The 17576-nt window shown below is 51.1% G+C and overlaps 1 protein-coding gene across 4 annotated transcripts in view; it reads left to right on the forward strand.

Moving 5' to 3' along the window:
- The window catches only part of MAP2K4 (mitogen-activated protein kinase kinase 4), a 1243547-nt gene that overhangs the window by 556222 nt on the left and 669749 nt on the right, over positions 1-17576 (forward strand). For all 4 annotated transcript variants that reach the window (XM_069654511.1, XM_069654508.1, XM_069654510.1 and 1 more), the window contains one exon: positions 9993-10167. In XM_069654511.1, the coding sequence (XP_069510612.1) occupies positions 9993-10167 (175 nt within the window). The remainder of the gene's footprint in view (positions 1-9992; positions 10168-17576) is intronic.

Raw genomic sequence — 17576 nt, forward strand, 5'->3', positions numbered from 1 at the left:
TGTTCTGAGAAGGTGACCCTTATCCCCTTAGATCCCTATTAACTGATGGAATACCTGAGCATTCTCCCCCCTTGAAATGAGAAAAAGGATCAACACAGGAATCAACCTAAAGAGTAAATGCGATTTATAATGTGATCTAATTAAAGATATAACATAAATTAGGAGATGGGTACAGGATCTTACCAGTTAATTAAGACAGCAATGTTTGAGTAAAGTCAGCACACAACGGCAAGGTTACATTTTTTTAATAAAAGGTAGGTTAGTAGGGTAATTATACCTGAGCGGCACGAGGGTCACACTGGTTTTGGGGTGGTGCACAGCAGCAGAGCGCCCCTATGTGCACTTGCCAAAACAAGCTTTACTCCCTATTGTCAGTCTGTGAAAGCAGAAGGAAAAGTCTTACCACTGCTGTTAGAGGGATGGTAGATGTTGAAATGGTAGCAGCATATAGAAACAATAGACGTCCAGGGACATTGCAGGTAGTCTGTGAATATAGGCAAGGTCTGGTACATTAGCAGGCAGCAAACGATGGCAGAACGTTTCACAAAGGAGTCCGGCTAAGCAAATGGGGTTCTGGTACACGTGCAGGCAATGACAATGACAGAATGTTATTTGTAAGGTGTCTATGTGAGCAATCAGGGGTCTAGTACACTACTAGGCAGCAAACGATGGCAGAACGTTATTTGTAAGGAGTCTGTGTGAGCAATTAGGGGTCTGGCACACGTACGGGCAAAGACAATGGCAGAACGTTATTTGCAGAGTCTGTGTACTTCAGAAAAGGTCTGATACACGGGCGAACAGGAAATGATTCAGGGAGATCACAAAAAGGAGTCCAATTAGCCAGACCGGTTCAATACCACAAGGACCAAGGAAAATGGCACTTGAAGGAGGAACTTCGAGTAGTCGGCTGTAACTGTAAACAGAAGCAGCGTCTTGGCTGCTGCCGCGGAATACATCAATAGGGGAGGCGGAGCTATACCAAAGCGAGGCTCAATCACCAAACTACAACATAGAGCTAGGTTTTCTGGGAAATGGAGTTTAGTGTTGTTAACTTCCACGGCAGCTGCCACCGTGTGTAGATGGGAGCGGTATTACGCCTCACCCCCTTATGGAGTGCTATAACTTTCCTGACTTTCTGATAGCCGCACTTGGGGGACTCCCAACTGCCCTAGAGAACCGAGGGGCTATGGATGCAGGGGGCAGGAGTCTAGACACAGAACGAGGTGCGCGCCGGAACGTAACAGTCGTAGCTACAGCCCATGCAGCGACTGACATTTTTGGGTCTCATTTGGGAAACCTGCTCCGAGAGAGTTTTTCCCTCGGAGGACAAGGTCACGGTCCTCAAGAGGGCCAAAGCGAGAGAGTTTTTCCGTCGGAGGACAAGGTCACGGCCCTCAAGAGGGCCAAAGCGCACTTACTCAGCAGAGAAGTGACCTCTGCCTGGTGGTACCAACACCTACTGGGTCTCATGGCAACAGTCCTCCTGGCCGTCCCCCACATGAGACTCAAGATGAGGAGGATACAGCTGCACTTTGCAGCCTCTTGGAACCAGGAGCAAGGCTCTCAGTTGGTGATGATCAATGTTCCTCCATCACTTCAACCGGACCTCAAGTGGTGGTCCAGGGATTGCAACCTTTGGCTGGGCAAGCCTTTCCGGCAACCTACCCTGCAGGTCACCATCACCACAGACTCCTCTCTCGAGTTTGAGGGGTCACTCAGGACAACCTCTGCATCCATGGCACCTGGACCCGGCAGGAGCAGGAATACAAAATCAGTTTGCTGGAACTGAAGGCGATCTGGCTGGCGCTCAGAGCCTTCCTTCCGGTTATCGAGGGCAAGGTTGTCCTCATTCAGACAGACAACTCGACCAGCATGCTACATCAACAAGCAGGGAGGTACCAGATCCCCCCCCCCCACTGTGCAGGCTCGCAGTCGACATGTGGGAATGGACCCTGGAGAACAAAATCTACCTCATGGCTGTGCACCGGCCGGGGGAATCCAACCTGGAAGCAGACAGGCTCAGCAGATTGGGAAAGGACAACTACGAGTGCCAGTTGAACGACCTGGTACCGCAGGAAATCTTCTACAAATGGCGGCACCCCCAGGTGGACCTCTTTGCCTCATGGGACAACAGGAAGTGCTGACTGTTGGCTTCCTGGCAGGGTCAGGGTCCTGGCTCCCTGGGTGATGAATTCCAGATTCATTGGGAAGGAATGACAGCATACGCCATCCCACCCACTCCACTGATACACAGGGTGATATGCAAGATCAAGGAATCTCACCACCTCAGCATCATTCTAATAGCACTATGGTGGCTGGAAAGGCCATGGCTCTCGGAGCTGTTCACCCTCTCGGAGAGAGGCCGCCCATTCACCTCCTGACAGGCCCAGCACATCTTCTGGCGCGGCAGGGCCAACCACCCCGCGACTCAGAAACTAGCCCTCACAGCGTGGTTCCTGAACAGGTAACGCTAGATCACCTCAGCCTCTCCAAGGCTAATCTGGAGATCATACAGAGCACCAGGAGCAGGTCTCCCAGGGCCCAGTATAAGAGCAAGTGGACCAGATTCTGCCACTGAGCAGACTCTAAGGGTATCAACCCCCTTGCATGTCCCTTGGAAGACGTGCTCTCCTTCTCGGCGCACCTAGCCCATTTAGGCATGCAAGTGGACACTTGCCGCACTTACTTAGCAGTTATTGGGGCTTACAGAAACTCAGCGTAGGAGATCTTTTGCTCTTCCAACCCGATTGTCAGGAAACATTTCACAGGACTCGCCAGGCTCTACCCGCCCATCAAGAGGCCTCACTCTGTGTGGGACCTCAACATAGTTCTGGGTGCCCTGGCGCACAAACCATTTGAACTAATGGCGTCCAAAGACATCAGGCTGGTCACCATTAAGACGGCCTTGCTATTCGGCCTAACCTCGGCTCGCAGAATCAGCAAAGTCCAGGCGCTGGTCGCCTCAGAGCCATATGCTACCTTTCACAAGGATAAAGTAGCCCTGCGAACACCCAGCATTCTTGCCCAAGGTGCCTTCTGCATTCCATCTGAACGAGGAAATAGTGCTACCTATGTTTTTTTCTGAGCCCAAAGACGAGGCACAGAGATTTCTGCACTGTCTTGATGTCAGGCGTTCTAATTGGACAGGACCAAGGCATTCCGCAATTTGGACACACTTTTTGTCACCTTCGGCGGATCAAGACCGAGGTATCAGGCCGCTAAGGCCTCCAAAGCCCGTTGGATGGTCTCGGCCATCAAAGAAGCTTACGAGGGACAGCATAAGCCACTGCCGGCCAACATGTACGACCACGCGGCCAGAGCCAAGGCAACGGCCATCGCTTTCCAGCGCCAGGTCCCCTGGCAAGTCATAAGCAGGGCGGCCACATGGGCCACACCTTCAGCTTTCTGCCAACACTACTGTTTGGATGCCGGTTCTAGATCAGATGCGGCTTTCAAACAGGCGGTTCTGAGAAACCTGTTTGCTTAAGGAGGGTTTCCTTTCCACCCTGGGGCTACACTCAGTTGTAATCGCCCATGCAGTATGAAGGAAAGGGGACGGGACGTAGAAGTAATTCTCCAGCATTGGATCTTTCATGGATTCACATGCTTAGAATATTCCCCGTTGTCAGACTGGGACCCCTCGGTACACATATATAGCCTTTTCCAATAGGAAAACTTCCGACACTTTTGTGTCCTATCTACGTCCTTTTAGGACCCGCCTACGCATGCTCCGCAGGCCGTGCCAGTATAAGAGGCCCGCCCCCGCGGCTCCCCTTCAGATTTCAACCGTCTCCAAAGTAGTGGGATCTCCTCGCGTTGTCTTACTATTTTGTACAAGGTTGCATTACTGGAATTTGAGTACAGAAAATGTCATCCGTTTCAGGAAAAGCGCTGTTCCGCCCATGCGCGACGTGCGGCTTGAAAAAAGTTTACGAGGGGGACGGACATATGGATTGTATATATTGCCTCCACCCTCATCATTCGGCGGATAACTGCGACATATGCAAAGGGTTTTCTCAAAAAACCCTAACAGACCGCAGTCGACGACTGGTGGCATGGCTGAATGATGGAGCGGGGGCATACCCCCCTTCGGAGGTAGGCTCCACACAATCGGCGAAAACATCCCGCCGCGCTATCTCGTCGGAACCACCGGCGAAGAAATCTCGACCGACGGAAAAAGAGTCATCTGGAAGTCACTCAACGAAAGACTCCTCGTCAAAGAAATCATCTTCATTAAAAAAGCATGAAAAGGAAAGGAAATCCTCCTCGGGCGATCATCATAGATCGACCACGAGTCGAGAGTCGAGTGAAAGCAAGCAAAGTGTGGAAAAGGCGGGACCGCCAAAACCACCTGCTAACTCACCGTCGTCGACGGCTGCCCAGTCATCGGCCTCCATCCTGCCACTTACGCAGGTGGCATCCACCGCACCGACAACGACGTCGACGATGGCCTCGTCGACGGGGGTTCTACAGGAGGCCTGGAGGCCTGAAATTTTTGATCCGATCCCCCCGGATACTTTACTACAAGAACAGGCTGTGTTGCTGTCCTCGGAGGACGAGAATGAGAGAATAGCTGGCCCAGCAGACCTAGGGCTACGAGTGGCCGACAAGTCGTCGACGAGGGGATCCGTTATACCGGTATCTGCCCCTCTTCTCAATCCTCAATCTGTTTTGTCGTTGGAAATTCTGTCCACGCTTCAGTCGTTGTTACAGTCGTTGGACCAGAGACTACCTCAGGCAAACCTACCACAGGCACCCGTCGACGAGCCGGGCCCGTCCCGTCAACCGACGCACCTACGCACACCAATCTCAGCGCTGGCACAAGAGGAAGGTGAGCTGCCAGATTCGGAGTCAGACAGGGGAGCCATGTCGGATATCTCATCATCCCCCTCCAGGGATCCAACCTGGGAGTCAGAGGTGGAGTTGGAAACCCCTAGAAGCCCAGCTCACCCGTCCCCTCCGGACGACATTGCGTCATTCCATTCTATGATGGAGAAGGCATGCAAAGAATTTGGTTTGTCCCAGGAAGAACAGAAAAAGGACTGTTTTTTGTTCGACCACATGGGTAAGAGAAGGAGGTCTGTGTTCTCGATACCAATACTAGACCATGTATGGAAAGAGGGGTTGCAGACAATGCGTCACCCGTTTTCAGAACCGGCAGTGAAAGGACGCCTGGAAAAAAAAGTTTAAGGCTCCAGAGTCTACCCCCAAGTGTTTATCCTCCCAACCAACGCCACACTCGGTAGTGTCGGCGGCAGCGGCGAGGAAGGCGAAGGCCCAGCACAAGTGCGCGGCGACTCCTGAGAGCGAAGCAAGATGCCAAGATGCCTTTGGCAAAAAAGTGCTATCCGTGGGAGCGACCACAGTAAAGGCCGCAAACTCTCTGGCAATTGTTGCCAGATACGATAGGGAGATGTGGCACAGGCTAGCTCCGTTGCTTGATCGTCTTCCGGAAGAGCATAGGAAGGCAGCGATGTTACTCGTCCGAGAAGGTGAGGAAGCCTCAAATCACGCAATAAACATTGCGGTGGACCTCGCGGAGTAAGGCTTCAAGCAAGTCAATAATGGGCTTGTATTACGTCGACAGTCATGGCTTAAGTGTACCTGCGTCAGACCAGAAGTACAATACAAAGTTTTAGATAAGCCCTTTGAGGCAGACCTTCTTTTCGGTGAGAAGGTGGACGAAGCCCTAAAGGGAATGAAAGAGGACTCGGACACGGCACGTTCTTTGGGTGCCCTCCAGAGTGGGAGAAACTACAAGTCTTTCCGTCCCTTTAGAGGGGCTTCAGGTAATTCAAGATTCTCTGCATCTGGAGACAGATCCTTTGGCAGATCAGCTTACCCCTCCCAGGGATACAGACGTGCCTCCCAAATGGCAAACCGTCGCCGGAACTTCCAGACTTCCAGGAAAAGACCATCATATCCGTCGTCGTTGTCGAGAGACAAGCAAAATAAAGATCAGCAGTGACATACAACACACCGTTCTGGGGGGAAGAGTTTCAGCATATGTCGACGAATGGGAACGAATAACGACGGATCAATGGGTGCTGGATACTATAAGAAACGGACACTCTCTACAATTCAAACACAGCCCTCCGCAAATTCCACCTGCGTTCACCGCTCATTCCCATCTGAAGATACTGCAACAAGAGGTAACACTCATGTTAGCAAAGGGCGTGATACAATTAGTTCCAACATCTCAGAGAGGTCAAGGAATCTACTCAAGATATATTGTCGTAAAAAAGCCGAACGGCAAATGGCGTCCCATTTTAGACTTACGCGATCTCAACAAGTCTTTAGAGAGCCTGAAATTCAAGATGCTCACTCTGCAGGAAGTGATCCCGCGCCGTTCAAGAGGGGGATTTTCTAGCGTCCCTGGATTTACAGGATGCGTATTTCCATATTCCAATGTGTCGGAAACACAGGAAATTCCTAAGATTTGTAATAGGGCGGACTCACTACCAATTCACGATTCTTCCTTTTGGGCTCAAGACCTCCCCCAGAACGTTCACGAAATGCCTGGCTCCTGTATCGGCCTGGCTAAGGAAGCAAGGCATCATGTATACCCATACCTCGACGACTGGCTGGTAAGGGGATCCTCCCCGGCGTCGACCAACACAAGTTTACAAGCCACCATGCAGCTTCTACAACAGCTGGGATTCACCATAAACTTCGGAAAATCCTCTCTGCAGCCATCGAGATCGCTGGTATTCCTGGGGGCACAGTTCGAGACCCAGTTAGGACTAGTCAAACCTTCTCTCGACAGAACCTCAAGACTCAATCAACAAGCATGCCGACTACGATCTCAGTGAGAAAATACGTTTCGGTCCTAGGGGCCATGGCATCCTGCATCCATCTGGTGGAAAACTGTCGCCTATTCATGAGGCTAGTCCAGGAATTCCTCGCGGACCGATGGACGCAGGCTCAAGGATCGTGGTCAGACAAGATAACCATCGACGACGACAAGCTGCTTCGGACCCTTCAGTTTCCACAATCTGAACAACGGCGCACCCCTACAGGAGCCGGAGTTTCAGCGAACCATAGTCACGGATGCGTCCCTAACCGGATGGGGAGTTCACATGGGTGATCTCCAAACGCAAGGTCGCTGGTCTCCAACGGAGTCACTCCTACACATAAACGTGTTAGAGCTCAGAGCAGTACGATGGGCCTTGAAGGCATTCCTACCACACATCAGGGGCTCGCGAGTAGGAATACTGACCGACAATACAACGGCCATGTTTTATCTGAGGAAACAAGGAGGGACGCGATCAAGAACTCTTTCCATAGAAGCCCAGAAAACATGGCATTGGGCATTAAAGCACGAAATTTCCATCGTGGCTCATCACCTTCCAGGAGTGAGGAACTCCCAAGCAGACTCCCTCAGCAGAAGCATGGCCCAGATACACGAGTGGGAAATGGACACAGTTCACCTTATGAAAGTGTTCGAGAAATGGGGTCACCCCCCTCTGGACGCCTTCGCGACCAAAGACAACAAGAAATGCGAGCAATTCGCAAGCAGATGGCCTCAAGAGGGCTCCAGGGGGGAGGCATTCTCCTTCCCATGGACGGACATGTTCCTCTATGCTTTTCCCCCGTTCCCCCTCATACGGAGGACAATACAGTGGATACGCAGATACAATTGCCGGGTAATTCTAGTGACACCATACTGGCCAAGGCAACCGTGGTTCTCCGACCTGCTTCACCTGTCGCTGGAACATCCCATAGGGTTTCCCAAAGCCCCGAACCTACTATCCAGGGAAAAAGGCACGGTGTGGCATCACGACCCGGACAGTCTCAACCTTACAGCCTGGCTCCTGACTTTTCGGAGTTCGGTGCCTTAGACGTTTCGGAGGATTGTCAAAAAATTCTGCAAGCGGCTAGAGCCCCTTCTACAAACAAATCCTACTCCTATAAGTGGCGGAGGTTCTGTGAATGGTGTAGGGGACAACAGGGCCTACAACCGTTGTCGGTGACGCCGGAACAAGTTCTACCTTACCTGCTCCTCTTAGCGGAGAGGGGATTATCCTTCACATCGATAAAGGTGCACCTGGCGGCCATCTCAAGGTTCACAAGGAAAAGGCAGTCGTCTCCTCTATTTAGCGACAGACTTGTAAAACACTTCATGAGGGGTTTATTTCGAGCTTTTCCCCCGGAAAAACGTTTCCCCCCGACTTGGAGTCTCAACACAGTGTTGGCAGGCTTAATGAAACCGCCTTTTGAGCCTATGGCCACGTCCGACATAAAATTCATTTCGTGGAAGTTGGCATTCTTGATTGCTATCACAACAGCTAGAAGAATCTCGGAACTGCAAGCGCTGGTCGTAGACCCGCCATACCTAAGATTCTTTAAGGACAAAGTAGTCCTGGCAACTAATCCTATGTTCGTCCCAAAAGTTCCGACAGTGTATCACAAACACTCGTCCATTGTTCTCCCTACTTTCTTCGCCACACCATCATCGGCAGCAGAAAAAGCTCTTCATACCCTGGACGTTAAGAGGGCTCTGAAATTTTACCTACATCGTACACAGGAATTCATGTCTACTAGACAACTGTTCCTAGAGCCCATTCTACAAGATCGATGTCCTCCTCAACAGCTTTATGGGCAGGAATTCCGTTGACGGACATATGCCAAACTGCGGCATGGTCAGTGCCCCACACGTTTACCCGCCACTACTGCCTTGCCAGGCAGCATGCGGACGAGGTGCAGATGGGAAGAGCTGTCCTGCGCCAGCTGTTTCAGTAAGGTAAGCTCCACACTGTGGAGAATATGTTGTCTAGCTTTTAATGACAGTTTATTTTATGTGGGTTAGGTTATTTGAGGTAACTTATTCCTACTGTACATATGCATTGTGTAATATGTTGAGGGTATATTACATTACATTCTCACCGCCTTCTCAAGTGTTACTGCTATACAATCTATTCTAAGCATGTGAATCCATGAAAGATCCAATGCTGGAGAAGGGAATAGTTTCTTACCTGTAACTCCATTTCTCCAGCATTGGTATCTTTCATGGATTCACATGCGCCCGCCAACCTCCCCGGAATGTAATGTATTTGATGGATAAGTCTAACCCTTCCTACTTTGGAGGGGCCGAAATCTGAAGGGGAGCCGCGGGGGCGGGCCTCTTATACTGCGACGGCCTGCGTAGCATGCGTAGGCGGGTCCTAAAAGGACGTAGATAGGACACAAAAGTGTCGGAAGTTTTCCTATTGGAAAAGGCTATATATGTGTACCGAGGGGTCCCAGTCTGACGACGGGGAATATTCTAAGCATGTGAATCCATGAAAGATACCAATGCTGGAGAAATGGAGTTACAGGTAAGAAACTATTCCCTTATAAGTTACTCACCGTAGTGACTAACTTACTCTTAGTCCTTAGTCCCCTTTCCTCCATACGTCCCACTAACATCCCCCCTAACAAAACTGGTGTCATTAGGCAATGTTAATCTATTGTCGACGTGTCTATGGGGACTGAGTTGTGGCGCCGGAGGGTGTAGTCAGGGCACCGCATACTCCCAAGGGCCGCACCCCCGCGCATCTAAATTTAAAGGGGAAAAGGGTTTTTTCTGATGAAAAAGGTTCCGTCTCCCGTCCCTTGGAAGGGACGCCTATGCAGTATGGAGGAAAGGGGACTAAGAACTAAGAGTATGTTAGTCACTACGGTGAGTAACTTATAATTTCTCAATAGCCTCTCTGTCGGCCTGGCTTCACTTGAAATTGAATGCTTCATGGTTGTGCAGTAGGGATGGTATGTTTCCAGGCTGCCTTGGTATCCCATGAACATCTTGGGTATCTGAAGGAAAGTGGATTAAATACAAGTGACACTATGATAACTAACTTGTAGTACAGATTTGAAATATTTGCACAGAGATAATAATTGTTGGTTGGCACAGTTCGTAAAAAATGAGTCTCCTAACAGTTAGTTTGATATAAACACGCAATTTACTGGAGATGTTCTAATAGTGCAGCACTGTTTTTTGTTTTTTTATATAGAGAGCGATTACGAACACATAGTATTGAATCATCAGGAAAATTGAAACTCTCCCCTGAGCAGAATTGGGACTTTACTGCTGAAGACTTGAAAGACCTTGGTGAAATTGGACGGGGAGCTTATGGTTCCGTCAACAAAATGATCCACAAACCTAGTGGACAGATAATGGCAGTGAAAGTAAGTGAAGAGCATATCAGCTTTATGTTTTGCTGAAGTGACCTATTTGAGTTCCATTATGTAGAGATTATTTATTTAATCTAATGTAAGTGAGACATGTTTAGACAAGAGCTAGCTATATATAGCAATAGTTTGCCAAACTTTAGATGTAAGTTTAAGTTAAAGTTGTAATATGGGGTAATACGCAATCTATGAACAGTGCTAGAAATAAAAGGAGGGAGTTACCACAAGAAACCTTGTTTGAAAGGTTGCGTTTCAGGGAGTGAAGAAAGAGCCTATCCTCGATGTCACAAAGATAGTACCTCAAATAGTGCACCTCAGCCATTGGGGAAACAGTAGAATAAAGTTGGGTTTCTCCAGCATTGGATCTTTGATGAATTCACATGCTGTTGAATATTGTTTTTTTTAACTATTACGATTGTTATTTTTATATTTCTTTTATTTTTAGCTGAATTTGCTTTGCTAACAGCCTGCAACAAGTATCAGAATGAGGTGTGTGAAGGGGCTTGGTTCATTTGTCCAAATATTGAAAGTATTACTGCCTACCTTACATGTACATCAATTCCAAAAGTAAACCTTATACAAGAGTTTAACAACCAATGTATAGTTTTTATTTTTATATTTGTAATCTAAAACGTCATAGTATCTCCAGATGCAAAATGCCAAGACCGTATAATTATTGGATTTAAACATCCACAAAATGTCGTAATTTTTATGCCTATCCAGAGGATAAAGATTGAACCAATGTATATGATAGTGATGAGAGTATCAATTGGAAAATTATGTGGGATGGAGTCTGAATTTTTGACACCCTGATGAAAGATGCATCCAAATTTGCTTTCTGGACAATATGTCGTTGCAAAGAACACTACAAAGGCTGTATGGATAGTCCAGATATTTTGTAATATATAATATGGTTCCCACTTGAATTTGTAAATTACAGATTGGGGTTTGTTTTATGTCTCTGGACTGGGATATTCATTATGATGACATTGTATCAATGTTTATTTCTGTAATTTACATTGTCTTGTCATTTTGTATAATGATATGAAATTGTGTATTACAAAAATAAAAGTTATACCTAGGTTGGTAAGTGTTTAATTGTGCTCGTTGTTTCGCAATGTGCAGTTTTTCAAATTCTGTTTATGTAATCAGAAATAGTTGAAATATTTTGAGAAATGGACTCCCCTCAAACAACCCATTTTACTAGTTTTTACATTGAGTACCCAAGAATGGGGAAGGTTATATTTGATTGGATCCCTTTAAAATGTTTTCTGACAGACTTTTTCAGAATGATGGGGGTTTTTATATTTTCATCAGGCTGCAGCTGTGAGCCATCAGAAATATGCCAGTATTTAAGAACTCTGGCAAATACTTCAGATGAAATATGGGACTGGACGACTCGAATGAATTTTGCATTTACTCGCTATGATTTGTTGCCTAGTATGTCCAAAGGTGAGAGGGGTATGGATCCGGAAAAAAAGCCTATGATGGATGGAGGGGATAGAAAATCAAAAATGTCATCTTTGATTATGCTGTATGTATGCTGTTACAGAATCTTCAACTAATTCAAAAGTACAGCTGAAGGCTCCTTCAACAGGACATGCATTATGGTGGTGCCATTAGGCACAATTGTTGAGAAAACATAAGCATATCCTTCCAACATACCTTCTGTTGTGATTCAAAAGATCTGCCAGGGGGGCATGGCCAAGATAGCGGGCTGAGTGGATGGGGGATAGTGGAGCGCCGTCCCGAACCGTGGTGATAAGAGGGAATCTGACATCAGGCCTGATTGACAGGAGAGGAAAAGTGTGAGCGGGTATTGGGAAGACTGCGCAGTGCGGAGGAAAGGCACCCCAACTGCTGAAGAAGAGAGGCCCCATGCAGAACGGAGGAGGAGTTGCGGTGGAGAGGAGGCCCTGGGTGAAAAATGGCGGGCCGCTCTACCTAGTTCTGGGGAGCGAGGTGGAATCGAGGAGGAGAGACTCTGCGCCGGGGAGGGATCCCGCAGTCGGGAAGAGGAGACTACCAGGCGTGTGCAGTGCATGGCAGGGCGGCTCAGTGAAGAACCTGGATCCGGGCAGAGAGTGAACGAAATGGTCTAGGAGGAAGATCGCAGCACCCGGGACCAGCCCAACAGCACAGTGGGACGCAGTACCTGTGAGGAGCGGCGGCCCAGCCAGAGCACAGAAAGTTGATTGGAGCAGAGGAACTGCCTTAAGAGGAGGAGCCGAGATCAGCCACCAGGGGGCGCACGGATGAACCTAACCTCTGTGTGAACTCTGCGTCCCACGGACTGAAAAGTGGCTTGAGCCCCCATGATAAGGCCCCCACACCGTGGAGTTTGGCAAGTTAGGTGTCGGAACGTAGCCCCCTGGATCTGAGCAGAGTCAGCCAAAATCGGTGCAAGATTTCCCTGAAAAATCAAGTATTTCAAGCCGACACGCTGCTGTGAATGTGGCCCAATGTTTGTGTGCGTAGCTGAGGGCCTCAGTGGGAGCCTCGCCCCAGAGGAACGGGCGGTGACATCCGCAACACCCAGAAGAGGTTCAGAACTGCAGCGCCCCCGGAAGACATTCCCCTCCGGCCAACAACACAGCTGGCCCCCCTGGAACCCTATTCAGAGGAACAACGTGGAAGCAGGCTCAATTGGAGTGGAACGACCTGTGAATTTACTGAAGGTGAGCCTGCTGGTGCCGCCCCGCTTCGCGGTCCCACGCTGAGGCCAATTCCTCCCTCCATTGCCGCCCCTGTTGGCAAATTACACATGCATCCCAGCATTGAGAATCTGCGCGCTCCGATTCCATTACTTTCAGGTGTTCCTGCTATTTTTGGAAACTCCGGTGACTCTCTCCACAGACTCCTGTTGGTCACTGCCCGCAGACTTCAGTGTAACACCCCGAGAGACGCTTCTCCATTGAGAACCGGAGCGCACTTTTGAGGAACAATCTGGTTGCCCAGCCTCCCTGGCCCTGCACAGCCCTGCTCACGCGACGGTCCTCCCTCATTGGATCTACCGCAACCTCACCGTACCCCGTGGGGTGCAATATTGGAGTCGGGAGCACACCGAAAAGGGCGATGAGGAACCAGGGAACGGGGATCCTTCTGGGCACGCTATCACGGCGGTCAACATTTAGGTTCCACAGTAGACTGCCCGTGGTTGCCCCTACCCAGAACACGCACGTATTATGAGATCTTATTCTTACGTCCCGTCCCCTTTCCTCCATACTGTATGGGCGTCCCTTCCAAGGGATGGGAGACAGAACCTTTTTCACCAGAAAAAGCCTTCTTCCCCTTTAAATTTAGAGGCGCGCAGGGGCGCGGCCTAGGGAGCATGCACTTCCCTGACTCTGCCCTCGGCGCCACACCCTAGTCCCCTCTTCCACGTCGACGGGAACGGGCTGAATTGACCAGCGCTCCTGGGTTTGGCTTCGACATGTAATTCCATGCACGGATACTTCTCTTTTTTTTTTTTTGTCTTACCAATCATTCAGGTACTCGGTCCTCAGGCGTTACGCTCCTCCCCGGCGCATGTCGACTTCTACAGGGTTCAGCAGGTGTCCATCCTGCAACGGGCTTTTCCCAACTTCAGACCCCCACGCCCTCTGCCTACGTTGCCTTGGCCCAGACCACGGTTGGCAATCATGTTTGGTGTGTGACTCGCTGTCCTCGAAGGCGCTGAAGAACAGACTAGCCAGGTGGACGGAGCTCTTCCAGAGGTTGCCTCCAGAGGATCTCAAGAACTTCGTGAAGCATCGAACCAGGCCCAGGGTAGGGCCAATATTTTCCAGCGTACCCCGCAAGGGAGACTCCTTCCCAGGTCCTTATACTCGCACGTGCCCCGAGGCTGCTAGAGCTACCGGCCTTCGGGTCGAGGGATCCCCGGATCCTCCCGGGAGCAGTGTCAAGGGACTGGAAGGTTCTTGTACCGGGTCTACACCCGAGGGGCTACGCCCCAATACCGGAAATACATCAGCGGGGACGCCCAAACGAAGCTCTACCGACCACCGGGTCGAGGGTCTTACACCTACCGGGCCGAGGCCCAAGGAGCAGGGTAGGCCTCGTGATCCACACGCAAGAGTCTTGGACGAGGTCGGGCCCAGCGGGCTGAACAACACGTCGCAGGCACATGGCAGGCAGCTCGTTGAAATGGCTGCTGTGCCAGAAAGGGGCACCCGTCTGACACCATTCCACCAATTCGGCACGACGTCAAGGTGGGACTGCCCTCAGCCAGGTACGTGGCCTACAGTCTATCCTTCATTTGCGCACGGAAACTTTCCTTTGCGTCCAGAGTACGCAGTGGCTCCAGCAGCCTACCGCTACCCTTTCGGTATCCACGGCCACCTCTTTGGCCAGTGAGGAGGTGCTCTTCGAGAAGTTTCTTGGCCTCATGAGGTTTCCTCAGGCGGGAGTTATCATCAAAGACGCAGTCAGGGAAGTCCTCCCCACCATGCTAGAGGCACCACAGTTGCCTTCATCGGGCCCCCAGGCCCCGGTGCAGCCGCCGCCTCCAGCTCCACAGCCAACTCCTCCGCCTCCTCAGCCTCCGGCTGCGGTCCCTGTACCCCAGCCTCCGGCGCCATCAACCCCTCTTCCTCGACAAGATCCTCCAAATCCACAGTATACAGACGAGGAGGATCCGGACACGCCATCCTCAGCCAGGGCCTTCCATGAACGTCTTGCTTGCCTTGAGGAGTACCTGGGCCTCCCCCCAACCCGAGGTCGAACAGCCGGCAGAGGGGGTTCTAGCTGAAGTCCTCACAAGACGCCCCTCTGCCAACACAGGGATTCCACTGCAAACCGATGTAGTGTCCCTGGCCAAGAAGGTTGGCTCAAGCACCACTCAGTCCAGCCGGTCAACCGACGCCTGGACGCCAAGTAAAGGCAGATGGAGGGGGATACACTCTTGCTCTCGACCCATCCTCAGACATACTCGGCATCACTATACTCCAAGCCTCAGTCGTCCTCCGCTGCCTCCTCTGCGACACTGCTAGGTAAGGAGGAGGAGATCTTGAAGGCGCACGGCAAGAAGATCTACTCCAACGCCTCCTTGCACCTGCGTCAGGCCAACGCAGATGCCATGCTGGCTGCCGGCAACCAATGGTTCTGGCGGGAAATTGCGGACTTCCTCCCGGAACTCCCCACCCAATGGCAATCACGCTTTAAGGCGGGGCTAGCAGAAGCCAAGCTCGTGGCGCATGACCTCATGGAATCCACAGCGGCTCATATCGATACCTCAGGCCATGCCATCTGCATTGCCACGGACATGAGGTGAACAGCCTGGCTCCGGGCAACGAAATTCAACCCTGATGTCCAGGAGCACATTCTTGATCTACCATTCGGCGGGTGGGGGACCTCTTTCACTCCTCTATGGACGAAGAGCTGGACAAAAAGAACAGCTCACACAGCAAAGTCTTTATCCATTCTTACAAAGACCACACCCAAATCATACACCCAATCTGAGCAGCGCTCGGAATAGGGTCGTACATATGGAGTGTTCTGCGGCTTCCAGGAACGCAGATCCAGGCAGCTGGACCGCTTGTTGTCTCAGAACCGGCGCAAACAACAAAAAGGGTGGGGGGGAGTAAGGGCTTTTTCCAGTCCCCCTCCTCAGCCTCCGAGGGAAAGCAGGCATGACACACCCCTTCGGGTCCACGTCTCTCCGGTGGGGGGCAGGCTTGCTCTCCATGCACAATTCTGGTGCTGGAATTTTGCAGACCCATGGATCCTGTCTGTAGTATCCACGGGCTACTGCGTTCCTATCCCAGCCTCTCCTCCCTCCTCACCTCCACTCCCACAGGTTGGGACATCAACTCTTTTGGCAGAGATCCGGTTGCTCGTAGAGAGCCAGGCAATGGAGGAAGTCCCAGCCTCCCAGCGAGGTTTTGGTTACTACTCCAGGATTTACGCCATTCAGAAGAAGAACCAGGCGGGCCTGAGAGTTGTGCTTAACCTTTCCACCCTCAACCTCTCCTTACCCCTGCAAAAATTCAAGACGGTTACGCCAGCTTTTATAGCTGAGACATTGGACAAGGGAGACTGGATGTGCTCGCTGGACCAGAAGGACGCGTACCTACACTTCCCGATTTGGCAGCCCCATCGTTCTTTTCTACGGTTCAGGATCATGGGCTTCCATTTTCAATACGAAGTCCTTCCATTTGGCCTCAACTCGGCCCCCAGGGTCTTTACCAGACTCATGAATGCTGTAGTGGCCCTCCTTAGAGCGCATCTACCCATACCTCAACGACTGGCTCGTCAGGGCTACATCTCTGGAAGCGGTTCACCAATCTTCCCATTCCCTTATGAATGCACTGCACAACCTGGGCTTCTCGCTCAACCTCAAGAAGTCACAGCTGCTCCATACGCAGACTCTGACATTCCTGGGAATCATTTGGGACACATGCTCCGAGGGGGTTTTCCCGTCGGAAGACAAGATCTCTGCCATCAAGAGGGCCACCGCCCACTTGCTCAGCAGAGAGAGGACCTCGGCATGGTGGTACCAACATCTCCTGGGTCTACTGGTGGCGGTCCTGTTCGCCGTGCCGCACACAAGACTAAGGATGAGAAGGATTCAGCTGCACTTCGCGGGCTCATGGAATCCGGAGCGGGGCTCGCAATCCGAGATGATCAACATTCCTCCATCCCTCCACCCGGACCTAACTTGTTGGTCTATGGACTGCAATCTATGGACGGGCAAGGCCTTTCGGCTGCCCTCTCTGCAGGCCACCATCACCATAGACTCCTCGCTCGAGGGCTGGGGAGCCACTCTGGACGATCTCTCGGTCCACGGCACCTGGACTCGACAGGAGCAGGAATACCACATCAATTGGCTGGAGTTGAACGCCATCTGGCTAGCGCTCAGAGCATTCCTACCACTTCTCAAGGGAAAGGTTGTCCTCATCCAGACAGACAACTCGACCAGCATGTACTACGTCAACAAGGGAGGCACCAGATCCCCTCCTCTGCAGGTTGGCGATCAGCATGTGGGAATGGGCCCTGGAAAACGTCATTTACCTCTCGGCAGTCCACCTCCCGGGGGAATCCAACCTGGAGGCGGACAGGCTCAGCAGGCTGGGAGCGGACAATTACGAGTGGCAGCGAACCAACCTCGTTATTCAGGAGATCTTCAACAGGTGGGGTCATCCCCAAGTGGATCGATTTGCCACCTGGCACAACAAGAGTTGACCCCAGTTCGTATCCTGGCAGGGTCAGGGCCCCGCTCTCTGGGCGACGCATTTCACTTCCAGTGGACTGGCATGAAAGCCTATGCCTTTCCGCCTACCCTCCTGATCCACAGGGTAATTTGCAAGATCAAGGAGTCTCACCGACTCTGCATCACTCTAATACCTCCATGGTGGCCGTGTTTTTCGGAACTACTCAGCCTCTCGGAGGTGCCCCCGATACACCTT

The sequence above is a fragment of the Ambystoma mexicanum genome, chromosome 3q (assembly GCF_040938575.1).
Source record: "Ambystoma mexicanum isolate Mex_15411 chromosome 3q, UKY_AmexF1_1, whole genome shotgun sequence".
Taxonomy (NCBI): domain Eukaryota; kingdom Metazoa; phylum Chordata; class Amphibia; order Caudata; family Ambystomatidae; genus Ambystoma; species Ambystoma mexicanum.